This window comes from Phyllostomus discolor, chromosome 3 (assembly GCF_004126475.2).
Source record: "Phyllostomus discolor isolate MPI-MPIP mPhyDis1 chromosome 3, mPhyDis1.pri.v3, whole genome shotgun sequence".
In the NCBI taxonomy this organism is placed as follows: Eukaryota; Metazoa; Chordata; class Mammalia; order Chiroptera; family Phyllostomidae; genus Phyllostomus; species Phyllostomus discolor.
The window spans coordinates 64443566-64471237 of NC_040905.2; the positions used below are offsets into that span (position 1 = coordinate 64443566).

The 27672-nt window shown below is 43.3% G+C and overlaps 1 protein-coding gene across 2 annotated transcripts; it reads left to right on the top strand.

The window, feature by feature from the left end:
• Window positions 1-26554, top strand: RGMB (repulsive guidance molecule BMP co-receptor b). 2 transcript variants are annotated; one of them, XM_028515411.2, is made up of 5 exons: window positions 1-260; window positions 1205-1280; window positions 4392-4654; window positions 9697-10205; window positions 23445-26554. In XM_028515411.2, the coding sequence occupies exons 2-5, from the start codon at window positions 1276-1278 to the stop codon at window positions 24111-24113; spliced, it is 1446 nt and encodes a 481-aa protein (XP_028371212.1). In that variant the 5' UTR covers window positions 1-260; window positions 1205-1275; the 3' UTR covers window positions 24114-26554. The 2 variants fall into 2 exon arrangements, with proteins under 2 accessions (XP_028371212.1, XP_035876478.1); XM_036020585.1 differs by lacking the exon at window positions 1-260 and adding an exon at window positions 747-893.
• Window positions 26555-27672: the final 1118 nt, after the last annotated feature.

Consider the following 27672-nt stretch of genomic DNA (forward strand, 5'->3'; position numbering starts at 1 on the left):
CTCCCCGACCCCTCCCCTAGGTGGCAGAGAGTTCGCGCTGGCTGGAAGGGTGCAGCCCCTCGCCCAGTGCTCACTTGGTGTTGGGAGAGGGGAGAACGGCTCCCAAGGCGGACCCTCCCTCCTGCCCCAGCGTACCGCTGCCCCCACCTGGAGCGGAGAGGCGGGCGCCGCGCAGCCTTCCCTGTGCGCCCGAGCCGCGTGGCTTGCGGCTTATTTTCCCAGCTGGCAAGCGTCGCGCTGCAGACAAGGGAATGCCTGTGGTGAGTTGTTTATTTTGTTGAAGTTTGCGGTGGGCCAGGGGGACGTGGGGGGCGAGCGGCAGGCAGAGGCCGGGACTGTTTTGTTTAGGTCTCCGTCCACCTGTGTGGTATAAATCAGCCAGCCTCAGGACGGCAGGGGGCCAAGGTGAGAAAACCCCAGGTGCTCCAAAAGGCCCCCTTTTGCCACTTGCAGATTTAGAACCACATTTGATTCTCCACTCCTGGAATCAGCTAGATCCTAGTTTAAACTACCCCATGTGCCAGGTCAGAGCTTCCCTCACCCGCTGTGGACAGGGGTGTCTGTCACTCCTAAGAGCAATCAGCCGTCAAGAATCAGGGACAGCTGGCCAAGGAAGTTCCTCCCCTTGAGGGCAGGGGAGCTGAGATTTTAATATGAGGAGAGCTAGTGGAATTAGCGGAAACTTGTTTTGGCTGCTTCGGGCATGAAGTGGGTTCAGAGTCTGCCCAGTACTGCAAACAGGGATCCCGGTTGGCCAGAGTGTCCCACACTTGAAGCTTTTGGGAGGTCGGCAATTGGCTCCTGGAAGAACCCAGAGGAACCCAGGAGCTGATGGCAGTCACGGTCGTGGCTGCGTTTGCCTGGAAGAAAAGCCTAAATACATTAGCGAGCTGGTAAAGCTTTTAAGGCCTTTTCGGGAGTGAGTGGCTGGCTAATGAGAGGTTAATTTTGTTTCGAAGGGAAGGCTGCGCTGGTTTCCTGAGATAAATGGACAGGAAGCGCATTACCTCCGCGCGCTGGCAAGCGGCTCCCAAATGCTTTTTGCACCTGCCGCTTTGAGCTGTGCGAGCCTCGGCGGAGCCCGCTGGGATCGCCGGGGCCCGTGGTGTACGCTCGGGTGATGAGCCTCAGGCACGCCCCGGACCCTCTCTTACCGGGGGCGCTGCGCTCACGCCGAGCCCTGGGGCTCTTCTCTCACACACAGGTCCTGCGAGTTCCGGAGCTCGGCGGCCCCCTGATCCCGCCAAGCCCCATCCAGGAGAGGAAGGGTTAAGAATGATGTAAGTACAATCTGTGAGCAGCTTTCCTCTGGGCTATCCGACTCCCAGGCTATTTCAGCCCCTGCTTTTAGTGCACTGTGGACTGGGGAGCGGCAGGGAATACTCTTCAATGGGTTGCACAAATCGCAACCCCGGGTCTGATTCCTGGTTCCTCTGCCCGGTTGATCTGTTAAGCGGAGACCTTCGTGTTAGAATTCTGGAAATGGAGATATATTAACGAGAGGACAGGAAAAGAAAACGCATCTTGTTTAGAATCCATTAATGTTGTTGGCATGTGTTTGAATTCTGTCCACTTGCACATTCATAGCGTTGCTTTGCCGAATCCCTTAATTGTACTGTTTTGGCCTCATCTTTCTTTCTCGAAAACAAAGACAGGGAGAAAGAGTACAAGTGGCAAGAAAGTGTGTAAATTTGAGTTGTACAAGCTGTCACTTCACGATATTTTTTCTTATTAAAATGTAAAACTTTTCTAAGTCATCAATTTTGTGTTCGTGTCCCAGCTCCCTCTCCAGATTTTTCTTTGTGGAGTCTTAAAATCCTGCTTAACTTGCAGCATAGGAGCTAGAGAGAGGACTGGATGCTCTGTAAGCCACCATTTACCATGCTCTTGCTTTCCAAGCGGATTCGGGACCTGCTTAGCAGGCCAAATTTACCTAGCGCGTGTGTCAACTGACCTAAAATCTTGAAAGTAGGAACCAACTTGCGGTTTAATTGTGAAAATTAACATTTTCCTCTAGACGGCTGAACACTTATGCAGCAATAAAAAGTGAATTGTTAGGCTTATAAATCTTGAGCTTGTCAAATTTTACAACAGAGGAGCAATAAAGCACCTTAGAAGAAACGAAGTTTTTCCTCAAGCAGTTCCCTTTCACACCAGGATTTGCAGCGACTGGAGGGCGCCCTCTATTGATTAGAAAGTCAAGAGCACGGGTGTTCTCAGGAACAGGATAGGGGTGAGGTGGAAGGGGGAAGTAGAGGACGGGAAAATCGTAGAAAGTCACGGGCGAAAAGGCAAAAACTAAACGGACTGTGATCCTTACCAACTGGCGGTGTGTTCTGAAGTGTGCTCCATTAAGTAGGATGCCTCTTTCAGAGCGGTTAAATTAAATCTTGGGTTAAAGAGAAGGAAAGTGTAGTCTTTGTTAGCAAAATACTGTACTTTGACAGTGTTCAATTTAATTAAAAGATGTTTAAAAGACGTTTTAAAAGACGTTTACCAATATATCATTATTTCACTGTTAGTATGTGGTAATTGCAAGCGAGTAAATTTTTGGCCTCATAGTATTTACTCCATAGTATTATCTAAAATTTATATCAGGTAACTGCCTGCAAAAAGTCACTTCTCCAGGCAACACTGAAGATATCATTATGCATATTATGTCCAAGGCTTGAATTATATCATGGGCAGTGAAAGGTGTGTTTACCACTTGTGTCATCACAGCATGTGGTAAGTAATGAAAAGTTACAGTAAAAAGATAGGCATCCTTCATTAGGGATCTAGGGTTTGTGCAATTCATAATGAATCTAATAAGTAAGCTAGAGTGATAGGTTTGCCTTCAGTTCTCCTGGTCCACTGATTAGCACATTGTAACTTGTGGGATACTTACATGTCCACGGCTGATACAAAATTCCTAATTAGAGAATCTGAAGAATGCATCGGGTAGAACTGCCTACTGTGATTTCGGTATGCTGTAAGGGAACGGAAAATGGCCACCTTGAGCCATTTGGGTAACGGCCCAGGTGAGGGCAGTAGGAAATGGCTCCCAGCCTTTGGCGCCATTCTAGACGTCAGATACTACTTCACACTTAACTGATAACAAATTGGAACATATTATTACCCTACTTTCTGACTATTTTTCTCCATTTTTGGACCCATCCAATCCCAAAAGTAGAAACTGATCTTTCATTGAATTAATGTGCTATTAGACTATGAAAATTTGTGGAAAAGCCACTGAGCAATAACAAATCATGGCTTAATTACACTGCATTAAAAGGCGACTATCCTCGCTAATCTAATTACACTGTAGCCGAACACGTTGAAGTTCTCCCACTTTCAGCCCCCTCCCAGCTGCTTTCAGGAAGGCAAATGTCAAAGAAACAAGAACACCAGAGCCTCGCACAGCGGCCTGCGAATTCCGCAGAAAGCTGGCGGGTACCTTCCCAGCCCAAGTGATCTGTTCCGGACCAAAGGTCACATTCGATTTCTTAGGCGGCTGGATGCTAGCTTTAGCGAACGTCCGCAATAAGCCCTAGGCTCGAAATGCGGTTCTGCGGATGTGATTGGCTGCGAAGGGAGTTGGCTCTTCCTCCAAAGAGCCAGAGCCAAAGCTGGAGGTGGGGGGACATAGATTGGAATGATCGTTTAAAAAAAAAACAAAAAAACGCCTTTGAGGGAAGTTGATTCCAATAACATTAATTTAATTCAAGGAGAGGTCAAAGACCAATTCCTTTGTAACGGTGGCCGGAAGGAGTGGCCATCGCCTGTTTCAGTTTGGTTAAAAGAAACAGTAAATCCCGGAATGGGTGGACGGGAGAGGAGAGAGCGAGAGAGTCTGGGCCCGGGCTCCTGGGACAGAACCCAAAGTAAGAGTACCAGGAACTCGAATTACACCGAAAACGCAGAAGGCTATAGAAGACGCGGTGATCAGGCACTTTGGGCCCTGCTAGTGGCCGGCAGGGCCCAGCGGACTAACTCAAGCAGCCAATGGAGCGGGAGGGCGGGGCAAGGTGGGGGTGTGGACAACGCGGATTGGTGAGTGAAGGGCGGGCGTGGCAGCAGTGTGGGGCTGAGATTGATTGACCTGGGGCCCGCTTCGCAGAGATCTCCGAGGCGCTGACCAGGGCTGAGTGCGCCTCCTGTTGGTCCACGCCCGCGCTCCACGGCCGTAGAGCCCACGCTGGCCGGGGCAGGGGCACCCACCCTGGGGGCCGGACTCGGCAGTCGCTCACAGCCTTTGTGTCTTCTCTCTCGGCCCCTTCCCCCCTCTCGCCACCTCCGGCTGCTGCAATGCTGCTGCACCCCGTTGCGGTCGCCTCCACCGACTCGCTCCGCCCGCGGCGTGCTGCTGGATGCGGCGGTGGCTGCGGCCCGTCTACAACGTGGGCCTGAAGGAGGAAGAAGAGGAAGCGAGGTGCGTCCCCCGGCCCATGCAGCAGCCACGGCTCCGGACCCGCCACGGCGCCCGCGCCTCAGCCCTCGCTGGAGCCCACGCGACCTGCATGGACGGGCATGGGCTTGAGAGTAGCACCTTCCTGCGCCGCCACCGCCTCCGCCGCCGTCTCCGGGGCTGAGCAGCGCCGCCGCCCCAGGCTCTGCCCGCCTCCCCTGGCACTGCTCTTGCTGCTGCTGCTCAGCCTTGGGCTTCTCCACGCAGGTACGAGGCGCGTGCGCGAGGGAGCCAGCCCCAGGGCCCTGTGCTTTGTTCCCAAACACCCCGGGTTTTGAAGGCGCTGGCCAGGGTGGAAGGGCAGCGTGGTGAGACTGGAAAGGCCTCTTGAGCCCATGACGTGCACCTTAGTCGGGCTTATGGGGCACCAGTAAGAACACACCCGCCGACCTTGCGGCGTGCCCAGAACACAGGGCTCAGGCCTCTTCCCGTCCCTCCCTTTGGCCTTCTTCCGTCTTCGGTTGGGAACGTTGATAAATTTACTCCCAACAGCCGCTTATCAAAGATTTAGCTGCGGGGTGGGGTGGAGGGGGGGGGGTGGCGGGAGCTGCGCGCCTGAGACAAATGTTCCGGATGCTTTATTGCTCTCTGCATTGGTGTTTACTGCAAGTCAGGCCGGGATCAGGTTTCCTCTGCCGCCGCCGCCTACTAGGAGAGGAGACAAGGAGCCTTGTGCTGCTACTCTGGAGTTGGGGGTGGTGGTGAGGTGAAGAAATCGCACCAGATGGAAAGACTTTCACCAGAGTTTGTAAACTGGGAGGTTAATTTTGAAGTAACTAAATTTCTTTAAATCGGGATTTCTTTCGTATTTGCGAAAGCTGCTTTTAATTCAGCTTTCAACTTTGGAAAAACTCATGCTTTGTGGCTAGCCGCGTGTTCCAGGACGGATTGACAGATATGCTGCTCTCTGGATGTCGGCGCTTCCTCTATGGAAGCAGCAGTGAGGAATTTGTTCTTAGAGAAATAAGCCTGAAAATGAGCCATCCAGACTGTAATACTATGTTTTTGTGTTTTAAATTCTTTCATTAATACAATGTTAAATGTCAGCTATGCAATCGCTGTTAAGATGGGAGGATAATATTGGATGCTCTTTACAAACAAGACCACTTCTAAGGAGTTTGTCTAGACAAAGAATTTTTTAAATGCCAAATGAAAGTTAAATTATTTTTTTTTAGTTTGAGAACAACTAGAGTGTTAGATAAATTGTTCTCCCGATCTTTTTGTCCCTTATTAATATGACAGAAGTCACCATGCTCTGATCTGGAGAATCCTGGACTTTAATGCCATCCAAATGTGAGGAGTAATTTTTATTCATTGAGTCATACCAGCCCCTGCTCAAAATTTGAGGCTCTTTTTAAGTAGGGGGGGAAATGTAGTATTTGAAAAAAGGGCTTCATTTACCTTGTGTAACTTTGTGTTGTGATGTAACAGCTGCATTTTAACACTGTCACTTGGGAAAACATAAACTGAAGTCTTAATAAGGAATGTAATGGCAAGTTTTAGAATGATTAAGGTTTTCAGTTAGTGACTTTAGAACCTTAGAAAGTAATTTCAGTCTGCTTACAATTACATGGAAAATTGTTTGTGACATATCAAAAGATATACTCAGATGATATGTGTGAAAAATGTGTCCATAATGTCCAAGTATGGGTTTCTTGGAATGGAAATCGAAGGGCTAGGTGGGACTGTGTCCTTGACTGCTTAGATATTGTTTCCCTTAGTTGCTATAGTTTCCTCTGACAGGATTGGAATGTAGCCCATGAAGATTTCTTTGCTGGCCCATGAAAGACCTAAGAAGCTGGTTTAAATGTTTAGAAAATCAAGGTGCCATACTTAGTTCAAAACTTGGAATGTGAAGCTCCTCTCAGTATGTTAATATGCCCTCACTAAAGTCACCATCAGATTCTACCTAGAGTGGCTGTGGTGTTTTCTCTGGACAATTCATTGAAGTGGAACAATTAATCTCATTACAGAAAAGAGAGCTCCTTTTGAGAGATTTCTTTGAAGAGCAGTGCTATTGAAATTCAGGGCTTGTTACTCAGAGCAGGGAGCCTAGCAAAGTGCTCTTTGCAGATGGGCTACCATATGTTTTATGCCTGGATCCATATAATTTCCCTCAGCAACCATATGGCTTCACATTTCATTTAATTCAGCTCCAGCTTATCTTGTTTCTTTTATTATAAACTGGTGATCATGCTGCAAATTCACACATTGCAGTCTAGGCATTGAGGAAACTGTCTTAAATGGTGAGATCTTTACGTCTCAATCATTAAGGAAAGTTCTAGACCCAAAAATCCTTTAGCACTTTCATTAACTGGAATGAAAATACTGTCACACCAATCACAGATAATCTAACTTAAAAAAATAGAGATCTGTAACTGCAGATTTTTAATTCTGCTCTCAAGAAATGAAAAGAGTACTTGTACTTGATTTTTTTTTTTTCTGTTAAGCAAACCTCTGCAGTTCCTGGCTGGAGATGCAATATGGGGGTTACTTGCTTATTCGTATACTTCATAGCCTACTTGGCTACATCCTTGAAATTGTTTCCGCTCCTCATTGCCTTGGCATTTTGATAGGAGGCTTACTTTACCGCCTGTAACAGGCAAAGTGTGTGCTGTCAATTATAAATTCATGAAGGCTGGATATTTCTGGGTATATGCTACAAATTAGTCATTCTACAGGAGCCTGCAAAGGGGCTGAAACTGCTGACCCAAATGCACTTTCTCTCTAATTAGCCTTCTTCCCTCCCATTATCTCTACTCCAAAAGGCTGCTAGAAACCTCTTCCAAAGCAGAACAACCCAAGAAGTTCTGTTTTCTCAAAGGAATCAGCACTTACTTACTATGAATAAAGGAAGGGTGAGCGGAGAATGAGGAAAGAACAGAAAGGGAGCTGGCATCTAAATTCTGCTTCTCTTCCCTTCTGAACAATTGCATCTGTATTTCCATACTGTTCTTACTTTTGATATTTTATGACTATTTGAAATAATTATAAGAAAATGTGTGCTCAGATAGATTTTATAGACCATAAAAAGAACAAATAGACGCTACAAGTTTAGCAGAACGTTCTTATGCTGTCATTTATATGTAGTCTGAGGGCTTTTCATTACTGAGTGATTTTGGCCCAGTTTTTATTTCCTTGCTTTCGGCTTGCTGTGAATCTGACTTAAAAGGGGAAAATTGATACATTAGTTACTTAAATCTTTTTGTTGAGATATCAAGTACCATTTGAGAGTCAGGAATTTAGGGGATGTGATGTGTGGAGGAAGGAAAATGGGATTGGAGGAAAGGCACCACTTCCTGGGCTTCATACTAGCTGTGTGTGATCAGCCAGGACAAGGCCTGAAAGATCCCTTTGCCTTGATTTTTTTCCATCTGTTAAATGGCTTGAATGGCTTTTGAGGTGTTTTTTGTTTTTGTTTGTTTGTTTTTGTTTTTTGCTTGGTTGGTTGGATTTTATGTATATATTGTTTAGCTTTTTTGAGTAAAAATAGTTGAAAATGACTTGATCTACTTTGGAAAGAGGAATTCTGTAAATATCAGAGCTGCTTTTAACTTTGCAATGATAAAACATAAAAGAGGTCAAACACATGAAGATGGTTTTGTGATTAATATTTAATCTTTTCTTTTACTCAAGTTAAAGTGAATATCCAATCAAGACTACAGCATTTTTTCCCTTTTTGGCCTTTGAAATATAAAAGTGGTTGAGGTGGTATCCTGAGAAGTGGTCATCTCCTACGCTTTTCTGCCCAACTGAAGCCAAAGACAGAGATTACAGACTACTTAATTTAGATTTAAAAGCAGTTTACTACTGAAAAGATTAAAATATTTTTTTAAATTATTTTTATTTAAATACCATTTTAATAAGTCTTTATCAGATGAAGTCCTAAATCTTATTATCCTGAAGTTTATGTCCACATCTTTAAATAATTACATATTTAATAGTACTTTATTGCCTGTTTTCCTCCCACCTAGAATAAGATATTTTATGCATGAAAAATGTCAGAAAGTTTATTTTAGGAAAACTTCCTCATTTCTCAGATGAAGAACCTTAGACTTGAAGAGATTGAGACCCTCCTTCATAGTTTAGAGACCTATAAGAATGTGTAACTCAAATACGTGCTACAGGGTTTTGGTTTTAGTAATTCTAGTGTTCCCACTTTATGGAACAGAAACAAAAAAACTGGTACAGGTGACTGACCTAGTATTGGCAATTCTTATGATTTTTGTGCTTTGAGAGGTTTTAGTAAATTTTTATGTGAGAAGCTAGTGGCAAAACATCATTTGAAAATTGAGTTTTTAAATAGTGGGGCACTGGTTTTTCATTACTTCATTTCAATCATTACTTCATTGCTTCAGTCATTAAGTTCATATGCATTGTTGATTTAAGGAAAAATAATTTATGTACATTCTAAGAATTCTGTTCTGTTTCTGAAAAACATAGTTGCAATCATCTGTTTCTGCAGCATAATTTCAATGTCCTCTTGCTTTAGTGCACTTTCACTGGTGAACTGTTTGGGAGCTGGAATCCTAGGGTGATGGATGTTACAGGAGAAGTGAATACATAGCTTGGTCAAATGAATCACTTTATTTTTTTAAGAGAACATTTATACTTCGCAAAATCCAGGAGATTAAATGTCAGTTTGTATAGTTTGTTGATAAACATCTATCACGAATGCAGAATAAGGTAGATACCTAGATTTTTTTCTTGTTATTCTTCCTCTGTTAGCTGTGCTAGAATCAGGTAAAGGTGTTTTAACCAATCATGCTATAATTAGGGGCTTTCCCCTACCTGATTTGTGGATGCTTTAATTGTGGTTTTGTGCATAGAGAGTGCTTTCCAAAGCAAATTACTTATGCAGTTTTCAAAATCAAAACTACATTCACATCTTTTGCTTGGCTTTAGAGCAAAGGAATCTTTCTCAAAATCCACAAGCAATAGCAAAGTTGATAAAATATGTCATTTACCATTCCCTGTAGTATTAACTTAAGAACACTGCACTAGATTCATACTTACTTACAATGGCCCATGCTTTAAAGTTTTAAGCTAAGTGCATGCAACTTTTTCTCCCAATGGCTTAATCTGTAGAGACACAGAAGCACAATGCAGCCCTATTTCTGAAGGCCTTCCTAAAATAGGAGTATATGAAATAGAACAAACAGTCCCCAGAGGAGAATGTCATTTTCTCATGTAGCTCAGGAAGTTATGAAGCATCTAAGAAATGTGTGGTCTTATCTTCTTTCCCGTAGGTGACTGCCAACAACCAGCCCAGTGTCGAATCCAGAAATGTACCACAGACTTTGTGTCCCTGACTTCACACCTGAACTCTGCCATTGACGGCTTTGACTCTGAGTTTTGCAAGGCCCTGCGTGCCTATGCTGGCTGCACCCAGCGAACGTCAAAAGCCTGCCGTGGCAACCTGGTATACCATTCTGCTGTATTGGGTATCAGCGACCTCATGAGCCAGAGGAACTGTTCCAAGGATGGACCCACATCCTCTACCAACCCTGAAGTGACCCATGACCCTTGTAACTATCACAGCCATGCAGGAGCCAGAGAACACAGGGGAGGGGACCAGAACCCTCCTAATTACCTTTTTTGTGGCTTGTTCGGAGATCCTCACCTTAGAACTTTCAAGGATCACTTCCAGACGTGCAAAGTGGAAGGGGCCTGGCCACTCATAGATAATAATTATCTTTCAGTTCAAGTGACGAATGTGCCTGTGGTCCCTGGATCCAGTGCTACTGCTACAAATAAGGTAAGAATACTTTCTTTGTTCTTCTACCTTTCAGGTGTCTGACTCTTCAGAAAACTTTGGAAGTGTGATACAAAAAACCTAGTTTAAACGGAACTTTGCTTGGTTGTTTTAGTAAGCAGTGTTAACAGGGTAGATGAAGGATTAAATGAGAATTAGTAAGGAATTTTATGCTGGAATTCTAGGGCCTATGAAAAATGTGCATCTAAATTTAAATAGGAAATGATATGAAAAATAAAAAGTAAACAGTAAAGTTGACTTCTCTAGGGAAAAGGCAGCCCTATCTAATGAAAAACTATACTTTTTTTAGTGGGGTTTTTTTTTTGGAGTGCATATATGTGTGTGACTCTTGAGGAAATTCATGCTTCAATTTATTAGATTTGACTGATATCTAATAAGTAGGTGTCAGTGTTCTGAGTAAAGAAAGTTGTGAACCTGAGGGCAGTGACCCATCTGGAAAAATTTCATTGGAAATTTCAAATCTGTAGTAAGAGATAATGGCTATAAGCCAGCTTCCCAGTGGCAAAAAGTCTTTTAGTTACTATCTTTGTGGTAACCAAGGAAGTTAGAATTGAATATTGCAGAGCAGTGATGTATAACCCCAAGTAATCTCAGGATAACAATTTGAATGAGAAGCTGAGGGGAAAACTGACAAAATTAGGTTTACCCTGCCTAGCTTCCAGTGTCTGTGGTTCTTGGTTGGCTGGTTGGTTGGTTGGTTAGTTGGTTGGTTGGTTTTAAAGAAGCTAATACTGAATCCTTTCAGTCAATTTTAAGATGCAAATGTCTTAGTGCAATGATTTTCAACCTTTTTCATCTCATGGCATACATAAACTAATTACTAAAATTCTTCGCCACATCAAAAAATAATAGTAGTATTTTTTTGCCAGTTTGACAAAAACAATAGTTACAATTTTGATTCATTCATACCAGATGTCGCTTGTGTTGGCTGTTGTCATTTTTTTAGTTTGACAATCAAAGGGAAAAGAGATCAGTGCCCTTGACTAAATAGCCAGGTATTGCATGTTTTAAAAATCCTTGTGGCACACCGGTTGAAAATGACTGTCTTGTGCAAGTGGGTGGACAGGACAGGAGCGATGAACTGGGTTTTCAGTTGCCAGTCAGCACTAATTCTTTCATTAGTGAGTGAAGAGATCAAAAGGGTTTTCCACAGTAAGTGTTCCAAGCAACTGCTCCTTCCCTGTCTCCCCCAGCCACAAACTCACATATTATAGACCACCTCACCTTGCTTAAATTTCTTTCTTTATTTTATCTATTCATTAGTTGGTTTAGACTATAATTAACAAAGATCAAACTTTTGTAATACTTAACGACTGATCTTTCGATTCCAGGACACCCTCCCTTGCCTCTGAACACGTGTGGCATATTTCTAAAGGGAATTTAAATTATTTCACTTGGTATTTTGTGGAGGGAGTCTTAGAGCACCTCCAGAGATACCTGGAGACACCCAGCAGTGTCACAGATCTGAGATTAGATATCATGGCTCTGAACAAGGAAGGTGAGAGTGGTGCAGCCGTCTTAGGGCGACTCAGGCATGTTTGCACTCAGTTCCAGCACAGACCCAAGCTGGCCTTTCCAGATCCTGTATCTCACGTAAACTTTTCTTCCTCTGGCTTTTATAAGTATGCCAACAGTTTTTCTAGCTGAATATTAAAATACATATTTGCTATATTATGATCTTAAGTTGTGTAATTATGAAGTTTTAAGACAAACCATGGCCAAAAATCCATCATCGCAGCAGTCAGGTCACAGAACCCCAGAATAGTCTTTGGGAAAACATGACAGTGGAAATTCAAGAAGGCAGTTCCATTGGGAATGGAGAAAATCATCATCAATTGTGCAAATAACTGGAGGGCTTAGAGGGGTTGCCTTCCCACCATACTGTCAAGATTAATAAGTGCTGCGTGCGTGGGAAAATAATGGTTCGGTGGAACAGTTGACAGACACTGAAGTACTTTATTTACATCATTCCATTTCAATTGTGGTTGAAACTATCATAGTTTTTAGCAAATTAGTAAATAAAGGTGCAACTTTGTTTTCTTTCTCAGTTTGTTAAGTAAGGATCAAAGGTTTTACCTATTCCAAAAAGGGAGGTAGAGGTCTTGTCTTCTGACATAAATTGTAGCCGACCATGAGAATGCTTGGTCTTTAATTGCACTGTTGGAAAGTATTTCTCCACATCTGGTGACCATGCTGTTCATCAACAAAGTACTCTATGGCTTCACAACCTCAAATAGTTTTTTTCCTTTTTTTTTTTTGTAACTCTCTCCAAAGTCCCCAGAAGCATCTGGAAGGTTACAGTTGAAGGTCTGTCTCAGTGATGGTGTTTGACCTATGCTAATGAAACCAAAAAAAGGCCTAAAGTTTTGCAGTACAATTTCCTTATTTGTACCTACCCAGGGCCAAAATAAAACCTTTAAAAAATTCTAAGCAATAAAAAAATGATGCTAATGAAAATAAAAACAGTATCAAGCAAAAAGTACCAAAAAAGATCTGATTTTTCTCTCCTTGATGTCTACGCAACACTTTTTAAAAAGTTTTCTCAGCAGATGTTTTTTTGTGTGTGCATCCCAGCTCTCCTGAAACCTTAGAGCATGCGTGGACCAGCTGTTGGGTAGGTAACCCAGCACTGCACATTGCAGACACTGTCATCCTCGTGATCCAGCACCTTTAATGACCTGTGCTCAGTGCCCTAGCTTTAAAGACTGCCCAATGGTGTTGACAGGCTGGCCCACTGTAATGCTAAAACTGTAGTTAAGCATCTATTTATTTACATGTCTTCAGCACTGAACTAACCATTAGACCTGGGCTTTTGGTTCATGAGGTCCCTAAAACAACCCCTCATCCTGGGAAGCTGGCTTCTTGAGCAAGCCACTTCCAAGCTGACTTTTGTGAGCTCTGCCTGGCCTTAAGTACCTACCTTTCCCTCCTCAGAAGAATACAAAACTGAGGCTGGGGGGTGGGGTGGGTCTAAACAACAAGGAAAGGAAAGTTGTTTGCACTCAAGGGGCCACTTACTAGCTAAGCCTGTTCCATTTTCCACTCACAGGCAGTGAGTTCAGGGCCACTGGGCCTGCAGTGCTGGACAGCATGGCCCCATCTCCTCTTTGCTACCTCCTGTCCCCTGTCCCTGGGAACTATGGGGTGGTGTTCCACTTGTCATGCTGAGTGCACGCATGCTTTCTTGGGGCTTCTGGGTTTTTGTCATGCCCTCTGCCAGCCTGTTAGGCTCCCTGTCTTAGGAGTAGGCTGTGTGGTTGGCCACCTTGCCAGGTAGGTGTGTTCTGAGGCCAGGGCTGGTTTTTCATCTCTCCCCCCGGGGGCTGCAGGGGTGTCTGGCACACCTACACACCTGGGCTGAGATCCACATCAGCTCTGGGCCATCTTCCCCACCTTTGGTTGTGAGAGGCACTTCAGACCTGAAGGCACTGGGGTGAGGGTGGGGGGAGGTGAGAGGACAGGCTTAGAACTGGCAGGGTTGGCTACATGGGAAAGAACAGCAGTTTTTGTTTGGGGAGAGAAGGTAGCTCTCACCAGGCCAGAGAGGACACAAGTCAGTAGCTCTCCCAGGCCTCACAAATAAATAAACCAGATCATCCGTGGTAATGTGTGACTTCTGTACCTTTCTTCCACGTTTCCTTAGCCAGCCCCACATTCTCAACTCTTACGGACCTATTTCTGTGTATCTGTGGATCTCTGTTTAAGTGGATTCAGTAAAGATTTGTGTATGCCGTTACTATAGAAAGTGATTTTGGTAATAAATTATTTTATGAAAGGATTCTGAACTTTGCAGATATGCTATATTTCTAATAGCATATATTAAAATCACCAGTTTCTGAGGTGCACTTAAATTATTCCTTTTTCCAAAAAATCTCAGGAATGCATTTATTACACACCTAAGTAATGGTAATATTTTAAAAATTATTTATACAGGTAATTGGCACTTTATTTTTGCTTTTATTTTAATGTAATAGGGTCCTTTCCCATCATTGTAGCTTTCTTATCCTTCAGTCTGTGAGACAGAATTACAAGTGGGAGGGTAACATGGAGTGGCTGAGTCCTTCTACAGATATTCTGCTACAGATTTTTATGTGCTTCATCCTTCAGTGAGAGAGCATGGTTTATTTCGGGGTAGTTTACATTTGGAAAAGGGGTGTGTTCTTTGTGCTTGACCAAGCCAGATGACTGTGCAGGTGAGTGGACACTCTGAGGTACCTCTTAAGTTCTTGCTGCCACCACAGGCCACCAGCTCCGGGTTATTCCAGGGCAGTGGCACTCAGCTATGCAAGCATGGGAAGAGGCCCTACCCATCAGGTATCTATGTATACTTAACAGTTTATAATTATCCCTGATTCTTAAACTCCAGCTACTATCTGGAAAGTCCTGAAAACTTCCACTAGATGATGATACCAGAGTTATAGGAAGACATAGTTCATTTGGTTGATCGTTGCTCACTGTCTTCCTCAAACTGTAAACCTAGGGTGTTGCCTTATTTGCTTGTAGGGTTCTAGAGCATGCTCCATGCCTTCTCTTTCTCTCTGATACCTCCTAGCACGTAGCCATTACTCCATAATGGTAAACTGAAGTTGTGGATCATTCTGTTGGTTACAAAATCAGAGACAGACATGCCTGCATTGTGAAGGCTTAAACTGCCGTTTTAAGCATCTCTTTGGATCAGGGTTTGGAAATCTGTGTTCTCTCTTGACCCCAGGCCTAGGACACTTTTTTTGTTACCATTGTTGCCAAGTTTTTGTAACCCATTATGCTTTTAGTGTCTTTATGGAGACAGGGTGAGCTACACTGTGGGGTAAGGAAGATGCCGCACCCTCCCATTAGCAGGATTGTGCCTTGAGTATGCAGACGCTGTTCTTGCGTGCAGCGTTTTTAGAGGAGGCATGGCATTTTTTCTGAGGGTGTAAGGCCCTTTCCTCCCAGAGAGCACAACTGCTTTGCAGATACATTGTAACCAGTCTTTAAAATCTGAGATTGCTCTTTATTTTGTTATGACTTAACTCTTATGCAGGTAATTCTTGCCATCTTGAAAAGATTTGCTCCTTGTCTTGGTCCTCCATGTTTTGCAGAAATTACCCCCCAAAAGTTACAAGGCTAGTTATGGTACATTAGGGAACACATGGGACAGAAGTTTGCAGTTGTAGTTCCCTGCTCAGTGTAATCATTTCTCTGATAAAATGTATGGCTGATTTAGTGCTGCATTTCAACCAGCAAGCATTAAAGGACCTACTGTGTGGGGGAGATGCAGAGAGGAATGCATTCTCTGCCTCAGGCTAGGCACATAACTAAAATCTGCAGGAGTCAGTGGAGAATTGTAGGGTTTGTATGTAAAACCGGCCATTTTCAGGGTTCTGTTTTTGAACATTGGTGACCCGCATTTGTAAACTGGCTCCAAGTGTTGCTAAGACTGAGTAAGTTGTTGCTGGTGGCAAGAGGAGCCAGAGAGAGGGGTTTCTGTACACAGGGCACATTCCTCCGTCCTGGTCACTTGTCACAGGTCCCCTTTTTGACTCCTGGAATTTGAGTTTCCCTTTCCAACCAGCTACGGTCAGAGGAGCCCTCATTCACACCCACATTTCCTCACACCACAACAAGCTAGAGTCCTGGCTGCCACTTCTGAAAGGTTGTTGGTCTTTGACTTAATCTAAAAAGCTTTCTAGAATTTGACTATCAGAATCATCAGTTTTTTAATTCAATTTTTAGGATCCCATCTCATCTTTAAAATTCATGAAAGTGTGTCTTAGATATCCTTATCCTCCTTGAATTTTTATTTATTATAGAAACTATTGAAACATGACAGAATCCTTCTTGGAAGAGCAGAAGTCAGCTATAATTCCAGGTGGTGGGGTTGGTATTAGGCCGTTTTTGTTTCCTGTGGACGCCTTGTGTGTGCTGGATTGTAAGGTCTCAGGCCCAGGAGCTACTCAGCGTTGCTATACACAGTTGTAGCACATTGCTGGAGGTAAAGGGATTTCCAAGTATATCTAGGGGAAGAAGGAGAAAGGAGCAGGAATGATTAGCTCCATGATGTACATGTAAGTATAAAAGATCACTTTGTAACATGAATTTGTGCTGCATTTTCCAAACAAGGTTCACCTTTACATTGTCCATATGCATTAAAATATTCTGGGGAATGAGCCTTTCACCATCTTCTCTTTGGAATGAAGAGACAGAGCAGGATATTAGTAGAAACTGTCTAAAATCATATAAAGTTTGTATCTGCGTATCTTTTTTCATTGTATTTTTCCATTATCATTTATCACCCTTATACCTTCTCCCGCCCCCATACACCCCCCACCCACAGTCATACTTGTTGAGTTCTTTCTTTTTTTTCTTTTTTGCTGGATTCCCCCACCTCCTCCCCTGCAGAGCTGTATCTGTGTATCTTTTAAGACCTCTATGTTGAATCTCCTAGACTATGACACTGTGTCCCAGATATGATTTGGAAGGAGGAGGAGACCTTCAAAATTCCCCATTTGTAAGTGAAATTAACCCCATGCCTGCCTCACCCTAGCCAGGCAGGGTTCCATATGGGGCTGCCAGCCTCTGCTGCTTTGAAACAAATCCACACGCCTCCCTAGTTTAAATGCAGAGGCACAAGGCCAAGTCTGATACACAGCTGAGAGTTAGAACTTGTTTTTCTGTCACATTTCCAAATGTCTCTCTCTGCCCTGTGAAATTTTCTTTGAGTCAACATTTTGAGAGGAAGGGGCGAGAAGGAAACATTGGATAGTTGGTCCTTTTTTTGTTGGCTTCAGTTAATGCTAACCAAACAGTTCTGCCTGTGCGGAATGTGGCGAGTAAAAAGGCTTACCTACAGTGTCGAACAATGAAAAATGCTGCCTTACCCACTTTGTCTTTATTTGTTTTGACTGCAGTAGAACTTGCTCTTCCACTGTTTTGAATTTTTTGTTCTTGTGGGTGGGGTAACTCAAAGGACTTTTTAAACTGCTCCACTTGTCAGTGGGTGATAACCAGCAGGAATAGCCACACGCATCTGAGACACAGAATTTCGCAGGGCAGCCTTGCCGTGAAACATGGTCCGTTGGGTCCAGAAAGAACTTAAGGTGAAACTGGTTCTGTGAAGATGGGAGTTTGTTTGTTTTTTTAATGTCCCAGTTAGCTGGTTACTTTAAAGAGTTAGAGCCAAAAAGCATGTTTGGCTAATTCTATGGGGGTTCTTTCAGTGTCAGAACATACACTGTGGATAGAATTGATATGACAGCATTTAAACACTTTCACAAACCCTGAAGTGGGGGGGTCGGATTTGAATCTTTCCATTTTAGGATGTGTGTGTACGCACATGTGTGCACACACAGGTACGTGGTGTTGTGTCTTCCCCTCTCCCTGCCTCAGGAAAATGAAAACGGAAGGATGTTGTTTTTTGTAGCATTCCAGTGAAGTGGCTTCTTGAACTATATGGTCGTGGCCTCTCACCACCTTGCTCCTGAGTAGGCTTTTTTTTTTTTTTTTTAATTTAAGCCTCCAGAACTTGAACCTAGAAGTGACAGAGTGTGGGTGCATTGTGAAGACCTTCCAGCATTTTTACTTTTTTAAATCACCTCCCAAAACTGAAAAAATGATGAAAGAGGCTGTGATTTCCTAATCCCCATTGGTTTGGGAAAGAGCTGTGCCGAACCTAGGCCCAGAGCATTTGTCCGGGCGACAACAGGGACCTAGGATCTGTGACCCTTCCCCCACACCACTTGAGGAGAGCAATGAGGACAAAGGCCAGATCTGCTAAGGCAGATTCCTGCCCCTAGAGCTACGCCTTTGGCTGTAACAGGGCATCTTGCAAAATACTTTTAGCCTCTAGTCTTGAAGCATAGGGGCAGCCTAGGCCTGTAATTCGAAATCCCCACACCCGTACCTTCACATCTAGGGCACAGCAAGTTCTTGCACTTGCTGGGTTCCCATGTAATGCAAAGTCTGACATTCCCTGTGTGTTCTCTGAGTGGCTGGGACTCAAAGGACCAGAGGCCTTTCCAGCACAGCCTTGCTCTGGTCTGTACAAGGAAGCTAGCCAATTTCCCTGTCTCTGACTGAGCCTATTTATACTTCCAGCCTTCCTTGTTTTAAGTGCACAGAAATTACTCTTTGGACGGCGACTTTTGTGTGCCTGTCCCTTTTATAAGTCATCCCTGGGCCTGCTTCCCTTTCACTCTGGCAAGCTCTTTTCCAGCCTCTGAGCCTCCTGCTTCTCCCCTGGACCACCCTAGCAGCCTCAGCTGTGGGTGTCCTTCCCTCTGATTTGGTTTCTTCTTTCTCCTGCTGCTGCCAAGACCCCCTCCAGCAGCCAAGGCAGCCCTTGTTCCTGCATGTATTACCTGGGGCAACACTGAAGAATAAATAAGGCTGATCCAGTCCATTTCTCTGGATTCCTTTAAGTGTTCCTAGAACAGAGCTCTGTGAAAAGAAACTGAGGACAGAGAAACCTATTTTGATATTTCTTTTGAAGGTAGCAGATTCTTAGTCTCATTCAAGCCCTAAAATGAGTCTAGGGGTAAGCTCTTCTTAAACACATTATGTCGTCTTCTCTTAGTATCTTGTTCTATCCAATAAAAGTATTTAACAAAATATATTTTTGTAGGTCTTACATTCAGTCTTCCTACAGGTAGATATTTGATAAATAGGCTGAGTTAGTGATTGTAAAAAGTACATTTCGGTGCATTGAGTTCACAGCTTCCTAGAAAATTCTTTTTCTTTACTTTTAAGCAAAATTGTCAGTGACATCAGTTATTAACCAACCCAACATTTAATTAAATTTGGTACATATAAATACTCTCCCGGGTTTTGTTTGAAACAGTTCAAGCGGAAAGTTATTCTAAATGAATATGCTCTTCCACCCCACCGCACCTCACTTCTAAAAATAGAGGAGACAGAGTTCTCTCATTTTTTTGTAACCAAAGGCGAGGCACCTGCCTCACAGCATAGATGGGTGGCTCAGCTCCAGCCAGGATCCACACTACTGGGTTTCCCTGTCAGGTGGTGGGGCGGGAAGGGGCCTTCAAAATCGTCTACTTCCTTTGGTGCCTGCAAGTTTCTTAGGCTTTGACCTCTGAAGTAAAGATTAGGTGTTTAAGAGCTGGAGATAGAGCCTGTGTATTTCTTGGGAGCATGTGCTCTTATTGGAATGGTTTCTTTTTTGTTCACTGCACAGGACAAAATATAGAGGCTACATACCACTGACCTGTCAGAGTAAAAGGGACTGTGAGCACAGAGATCTCTTAATCCTCCTTGAGTCCCCTACTTTTTCACCTTGTTAATGCATCCAACAGATCTGACAAAGGGGATGTATTAGCTAATTATATAAAAGAAAATTCATTTAGGTCCCTTTAACACGAGCAGAATTGTAACCAGGTACATACCAAAACTGTTTCCCCATGTTCCAAGTTAATTTCTGGTACGATTTCATTTTAGTTTGCTGGCTAATCTTAATCCTAGAGGTGTGGGTCCCTTGATCTAAAAGTCCAGGTCTGGTATTCCAGGATTCCGGTAAGGTCCTGCACTTGTGGTGCCAAACGGCCTGATTAAACACTGATAAATGTTTCTTCCAAAATGCAATAAGCACAAATAGTTAAGTGCGCAGCCTTTGGGGAAATCTGCTATTTGAAAACCTGTGCACAGCACTTTAGAAGGCTATCGAGCTCCAGGGAGATAATGTCTGTACCTTGGCAAGACAGTGCCTGGGTTTTCCTTTTTGTTGGCTACCTCATTTTCTTCTCATGTATTTTCTTTTTTCCTGGTGGAAAGAGGAAGCAGATGCCTCTAAATTTTGATATTTCACAGCAAACCTTAAATCCTATTGTCTTTCATGTGTGGAAAGGTTGATTTGTAGCTGCTATCTTTCTCCTCCTAATAGACCTTGTGGGTGGTAAAGATCTCAGGGAGTGAAACATTAAAAATGAATGAGGAGAACTGGAGCAGTTTGTCTGAGGTGGGGTTTGAGAGGGCCTGGGTGGGGGAGGGTTAACAAAAGGCATTGATGTTTTAAATGCACAGAAATGCCATCCATCAATAATAAATGGTGTGGCATAGAGCAGATGTGCCAAATTGAGTTATTACAGCATATGGATCTGTTCATAGAGGGAGAAAAGAAAGCAGCATAGCTGGTGTTTTTGAATTGTCTGAGAGCTTTAGAATACAATTTCGAATATCCTCTTTTTTACAAAGCTCTAATAGCTGCTAGTTGGAAATACAAAAATGTTTGGAATTTCCAAAAATTCTGATTAATTTTTGAATGTTCTAAAAGTAAGAATTAGTAAGAATAAGAATGGGTAAATTTTGTTTTTCTGAAGGGGGATCTGAAAATAAATTTCTGGCCCTTTATGGTTGAGTGTTTGCTGTTTAAGAGTATGTGTTGTAATTATATGAGGAATGAAGTTACATTACAAAACTTCAGTCATGTGACACTGTTACCTAGCGCTTTCTGCATTTACATCGATGGTATCTCTAGATACATACTGAGACTACAGAGGACCACTCAGGAAACCCCTCTCATGCTTTGAGATCAATTCATCACCTTCAGCATTTTGATTCCTAAGGCTAATTTTATACATCAGCTCTGGGAGGATTATTTCACCCAAAAGAGGAACAACAAGAGAAATACCAGCTTCTTTGTCTTGTAGAGAAAATCACTCCCAGGAAATTGGACAGACATAAAAATCTGTTGGATAAGCTGGACTGCTTTGTAAGTGTAGATGCCAGTGCAGAGGTCAGGCTTTGAGTTGCACTTATCTTGTAAAGGTGTGTCACCAGCATGGAAGAGGAGGGCCATGTGTGAGGGTTTGAAATGCATCCAGGGTTGGAATTGGCGTGCGCAGTGAAAACAGCAGGGACTTGGTGAGGCATGTGCAACGACTCCACGCACCTGAATATTGACCCTTGCTTGCCTTTTTGGAAACCTGTGTGAAATTGGATCTCTCTTCTTTGTTGTCCCAACAAAACTAATTCCTCCTTGTTTTTCCTAAGGTGAACAAAAAAGTTCTTAATTCTTATAAATAATGCCAACTGGGCTTAAATTTGAGGTTTGTTAGACTAGAAAAACTCATTACTTAGCTGTTATAGAAGAGTTTGTGGAATCTTTGGGAATGTTCTAGTTGAAAAGGAGGATAGTGATTATATGAAAATTCTGTTAGTAACTCTTATTTTAGCCATTTGTACTAACTTTCAACTCTTTCAGGTACAGAATTTATTTGAATTAATCTCTTCACCTCCAAGGAATCCTAGCTCTCTTTAAAAATAAACAAATACACAAACTTGTCAAGCTGTCTTTAGAGCCACTGAATAAATCTATTTTATAGTCCCATTAGACAATCTAGCTCAAAATCCCATTCACTCAGGAAAGTCCTATGGTTCGATGCACAACAAATTTCCTGAAATCATCTCTGGTGCGCCTCCTCTGGGTTGTTAAGAAGGTGTTGAAATGTGAGAAGGCTGGTAGTGAAATTAAATTGTGGCTCAGGGTAATTAGGAAAGGAGAAATCCTAGCATTTTCATAGTACATTGTCTGGCCTTCGGTTGCAGCTGCAAACAACGGATATGAATTTAACCAGTTGCCACAGTGCAGCTGGTTCAGATCTGGCTTTAAAACGGGCTGAAGTAAAATGAAATGGCTGGAAAATTCCAGTCAAGTAACACCAGTGGGAACATGTGGAATTAAATAGTGTGAGCAAATACTAGCCGAGTTGAGGAAAAAAACTTCAGACATAAACTTCAGGGTGGTGGTGAGGACTTGTAGAGAGAGGGGCGGGGAGAGGGGCCACGGCATTTTCTGGCCTTTCTTAACAAGGGTCTATTGTTTTGATTAGCTCCCTTGCAGGAGGTGGTTTCCTCCATCCAGAGTAATTTGTAGAGTGTTTGGCCTGTCTACCTCCTCCTTGACTGAAGTCACCTGATACTTTTTTTTTTCCTCCAAGAAGAAAGAAAAATAAGCTGTTACCTCAGTTACTGACAATAACACAAATCTCAAAATGTAGTCTTTTTTTTTTTTCCTTCGGGACAGTTTTCCCACCTTGTGTACCCAGGAGGCCCTGGCTCTTCACAGTCCTTCCTCCCACCACCTGCACCAGAGATGTTGAATGTGTTGGAGGCCAGGGTGCTCAAAGGTTCAGGGTTTGTTTTTTTTAATAATTGTCCTAATTATTAAAAAAAAAGAAAGTGGGTTCACTAAAAGCAAGCTTTTGTATTGTCAGTAGTTTGTTTCTCCATGAATTATCTGCTTAATTTAGAGAGTGGAGAGTTGAGGGTTGTCTGAGGAAAAGAAATTCTGAGAAGCTGAAGGGCCATGTGCTGTTTGGAGAAAACATTTGCTGTAACCAGGTTTAGGGTATTTATTCTTTGCCAGTGTTTGGGAGCTATATTTGCCAAGTGATTTCCCTGTCACAGGGATTAGCCAGTCATGTGAAACATTTGATTAAGAGACTTAGAGAACTCTTTCCCGAGGCACATGACTAGGAGCTGCCCCAGGAAGGCCCCCTTCTCAATTCGGCTGCGTCCCCGCCTCGGTGTTCACAGGTGTGCCGTGACCAGTCGTGGGGTATTTTTTTTACAGTCCAATGAAGGAACTTTTTAGGAATCAGCATTCTTGTAGGTATGTTGTTAATTAAGCCCCTTAAAATTTCTGCATAACTTAGAAAGAAATCTTTTTTTCTCAGAGCTACACCACTTGTTCATCTGTTTTTGGAATGAGACAAGATATAAATGATCAATAAAAATTGCCTATATCTCAATAGTAATAATGTCCGATCTTAGCAAAATAAAGACCGTTTTCTTTATCTGATGAACATTCCCTGGACTTGTGTTGAATTTTCATTCTAATTACATAGGACTTTTTTTTTATTAAGATTTTATGTATTTATTTTTAGAGATGGGGGGAAGGGAAGGAGAAAAAGAGGGAAATATAGATCAGTTGCCTCTGGTACATGCCCCAACTGGGGAACCGAACCCACAACCCAGACGTGTGCCCTGACTGGGAATCGAACTTGCAACCTTTGGCGTTGTGAAATGATATCCAACCAACTGAGCCATGCTTATCAGGGCAATACGTAGGACTTTTTTATTTTCCCTCACAGCAGCACCATTCATTCCTGAAGCAGGAGCAAAGGGGCTGAATTTGGAGATTCTTTTTCTAGCCATTCAGCTCTCGGGGGAGGCACTGCCCTGTTTCCCTCCCACAGTGTTAAACTTCATGCACGTTCCTTCCCACAGATCACGATCATCTTCAAAGCCCACCGTGAGTGTACAGATCAGAAAGTGTACCAAGCTGTGACAGATGACCTGCCTGCTGCCTTTGTGGATGGCAGTACCAGTGGCGGGGACAGTGATGCCAAGAGCCTGCGTATCGTGGAAAGGGAGAGTGGCCGCTACGTGGAGATGCACGCCCGCTACATAGGGACCACAGTGTTTGTGCGGCAGCTGGGTCGCTACCTGACCCTCGCCATCCGCATGCCCGAGGACCTGGCCATGTCCTACGAGGAGAGCCAGGACCTGCAGCTATGTGTGAATGGCTGCCCCCTGAGCGAGCGCATCGATGATGGGCAGGGCCAGGTGTCTGCCATCCTGGGGCATACCCTGCCTCACACCCCCCTGGCACAGGCCTGGCCTGGTTACACACTGGAGACTGCCAACGCTCAGTGCCACGAGAAGATGCCAGTGAAGGACATCTATTTCCAGTCCTGTGTCTTCGACCTGCTCACCACAGGTGATGCCAACTTCACCGCAGCAGCCCACAGTGCCTTGGCGGACGTGGAGGCGCTGCACCCGAGGAAGGAGCGCTGGCACATTTTCCCAAGCAGCGGTCAGGAGACTCCCCACGGAGGCAGCCACCTGTCTCTCAGCCTGGGGCTCACATGCTTGATCTGTATTGTGTTTTTGTAGGGGTTGTCTTTTATTTTTTGTCTATAACAAAATTTTAAAATATATATTGTCATAATATATTGAGTAAAAGAGTATATATGTATATACCATGTATATGACAGGATGTTTGTTCTGGGACACCCACCAGATTGTACATATTGTGTTTGATTGTTTTCACATATGTTGGATGTAGTGTTCTTTGATTGTATGGATTTTATTTTGCAGTTTTGTGAAAAGTTTTATAATGTCCGTGCCAGGGGACCTGTTAGAAAGCACTTTATTTTTTATATATTAAATATTTATGTGTGTACCTGTTCAGTATGTATAGTACATATACACAGACACCACACGCAGCGTCCCCTTTGGACGTGAACAGTGGTGATGTCTGTAGCTGTTCCTGGCTGTTCCCTTCCACCCTTTCATTGCTACTGATTCCCACGGTGTGCAGCTTACACTCTCCTCCTGGTGGAGCCTCCCCAGTGCTTCTGTCCTCACTGTCCTCACTTGATTCGGAAGGATAGCTCACTCCACCTTACAGGTGCTTTTGGCTGTTAAAAACTGATGTCTAGGAAGCCTTTACCCTCTTCAACAGCTGTCACTTTTCCCAAGGTTGGAGAGAAGACTACCACAATCCTTATTAAACTAAGATTGTTGTATCTGAGCACTTCTGGTGCATTAAGTTGAACCATAGGAAACTGCTGTTTATATAGGTCAGAAGGGGCTAGTGATGGCAATTTCACAGGTAAATACCAGGTATTTTGCTAGACTCCGCCAGCTCTCAGTCTTTTTCTCACCCCATGTCCCTGTTTAAACTGTAGTTTTTTCCCTCTTTTAACTGTCTTGCATTGAACAAACAAAACACAAAAACGTAACTTTAGTGATCATGCTTGCTGTTGTCTCTAATTTGTGCGAGCCCACGGTCTTAGCCTTCCCTCCTTGACTCTTCAGGCTCAGAAACACTGACCCTGTCTCCCCCCGCAGTGCACCCGCCTCCACCTCGGGCACCGGGGGTTGTAGATTCTGTACTGAGACCCAGATCCCATCACAAAGTTTTCCACTCCACAGCATTGGCAGTCTTGGACATGTCTATCTGCGTGATGGAGCAGATGGAGTGGGGTGTCAATGACAAACACTGCCTCAGCCTGGCTAAACTCTGGGTGCTAGTTAATCTAGACATTTTCCTTAAGTAGTGTTGCTCCCCAGGTGGTCTCTCTTTAATCAGCAACTATTATCCCTCTCAATGTCTGTAGGTGAATATTATTTAGCTACTTAGGTAACTTCATCAAGTCCCTATAAAGTAAAAAAAATCTTACTTCCCTAATTCCCTTAGCGCCCCAGCAATAGGAAAACACTGCCAATGACATGAAGCACGGTAACTGAGAAAGTCAACTCCATGATAGCTAGGTTTGTATTGTTATATCTAAAATGTGTTTGATTCCAAAAAAAGTGGTAGAATTTGTTACTTGCCTTAAGTTTACATTAATGTAAACAAGAGTGAATAAGCTTTAAATACTATAGTAATTTGGGTGAAGATTGTGCTAAGTTTTAGTTAGCCAGGTAGCTCTTCCCCGTCCTATGTGCCATGGGTTAGTAGCACTACCACAGGCCCAGGCTGGCAGGACAAAGGGACATCATTTGGAGAAGTTCTTTCTCTTAGTGAACTGATCTATCATCCAGTCATAGGATGCAACTGCAATTCATCCAGAGGTGGCAAACCTTTCCACCTTCTGCTATATAAGAGAATATTCTGCCCAGTCTAAAAAAATAATAAAGATTGTGCAAATAGTATAGAAGTGAAAACAAGGGTAGAAATTTCTATAGTATCTGGGTTTAGAGTGTATGGTTTTACCTCTGGCCTTTGTAGGGAAAGGAGAACATCCACCTCTACTAATAGTTGGGAAAAGAAAATTAGGTCATTTTGTCATATTATTTAGCTAGAAAGGATGCTTAAAACCATCCTCCATCACTGGATTGGTACTAGTGTGTTTAGCTGTTCTCCCTTAACTAGTGTCTCTGTACATACTTAGAGTTCTCACACGTAACTGTTTCAGCAATGCAGGTATTTCTCTGGAGAGGGGCCAGCTTTATTATCTCCTGTTTCTTTTCTAGGATTTCTAGAGAAAATGCTACTTGCACATGTTGATTCTTGAAAATTTCCTTAACTAGAAGAGTTTTGGGTCACAGCAACACATGGGTAGGCTGTAGCTGTTCAAAGGTCTCCTGGGGAGCTTAAAACTTGGAGGAAAACACTGGTTTTCACAGATGCTCCACATGGCTGTCTAAAAGACTTAAAAAACATTTTTTGCCCCCTTTTTATGCTTGGAAATCCCACAGTGTGTTGAGTCTTTAGATGTGGTTCATAGGTATATGAATAAGTATCTGTGTAAAACTGTGAGTGTGCAGTGTGTAAATACTTTAAATTATTATGCTAGAAAAATAAAGTTACATACCATGCTGTGGAATGTTTGTTCTGTGATTATAGTGACACCTGCTGGAAGAGCTGAGAAACAGGAGCAGAAGGATGGAAGTGAGAGTGTTTGTGCAATATCCTGTGGTTACTGACAATGAGTTGTACCAGCTGCCCACAAACTCACTTATTTTCTCAACTATATCACTACTGTAGGGTTTTGTTTTCCTTTTGTTAATGTTAAGCAACTGCAAATAAGTATCTGTGAGCCTGGCCCACTGGTGTTATCCCGAAGGTCTGTCTTCGGACTCACAGACATGGGACCTGCTCTTTGGTTCTTTTAAGGCAGCAAGAAGGCAACAACATACTCTTGGCGGGGAAGAGCTTGGGGGCAGGATTTCCTAGCTTTGGAACTTGAAATCCCTGCTTCTTGGGTGTTCTAAAAAGAGACACCACAAGATTACAAATTTAAGAAACATGCCAAAGGGTAGAAAAGCTTGAAAAAGGAACCCAAACTGAAGACACAGGAAAGCCCTGTTACTGCTACTAGGTAGAGCAAATTTTGATTAGAGGAAACATAAATGTAATCATGTCTTAAATGAAAAGCTATGCAGACCAGAAGAAATGAAACAGGGAAATTACGCCAGCTGAACCACACAAAGATGACGGTGCCATAGCCACTAAGAACCTCATGTGTATGTCTGCGCTGAGCGAACACTAAGGAATAACATAACATGATGAAGCCTACGCTTAATGGCAAATATTCTTTAACATATTCTATGTCCAGAATTCCAGCTTTTCAAAGATTGAAACTTGAGCAACTGTCCAAAATCCTAAAAGGGAGGCCTCTAGCAGCATTCTGTTGCCTGCAATCAGATGTAATAAGTCTTGAGTTGCTTCAGTCCTGAGCAAAGAGAGCTTGAACAGTCCCCCCCTTCCCAACCTCATTCCGTTAAATTCATTTGTGAACCAAAGAACATCCCTCTTCCCACAGAAAATGTAATCAAGACATTGAAGAAAGAGGAGCCAGCTCACTGGTATTTCCTGCCTTGCCCACCATACTGCTTCTGCTTCCATGCATTTTCTGCGTGTCTTCCAGGTGGGCGAGTCATACTCATACTATTCCTGTTTAGATGGTATTTTCCTTTGAATTGACTGATCTTCTTCCCGTAA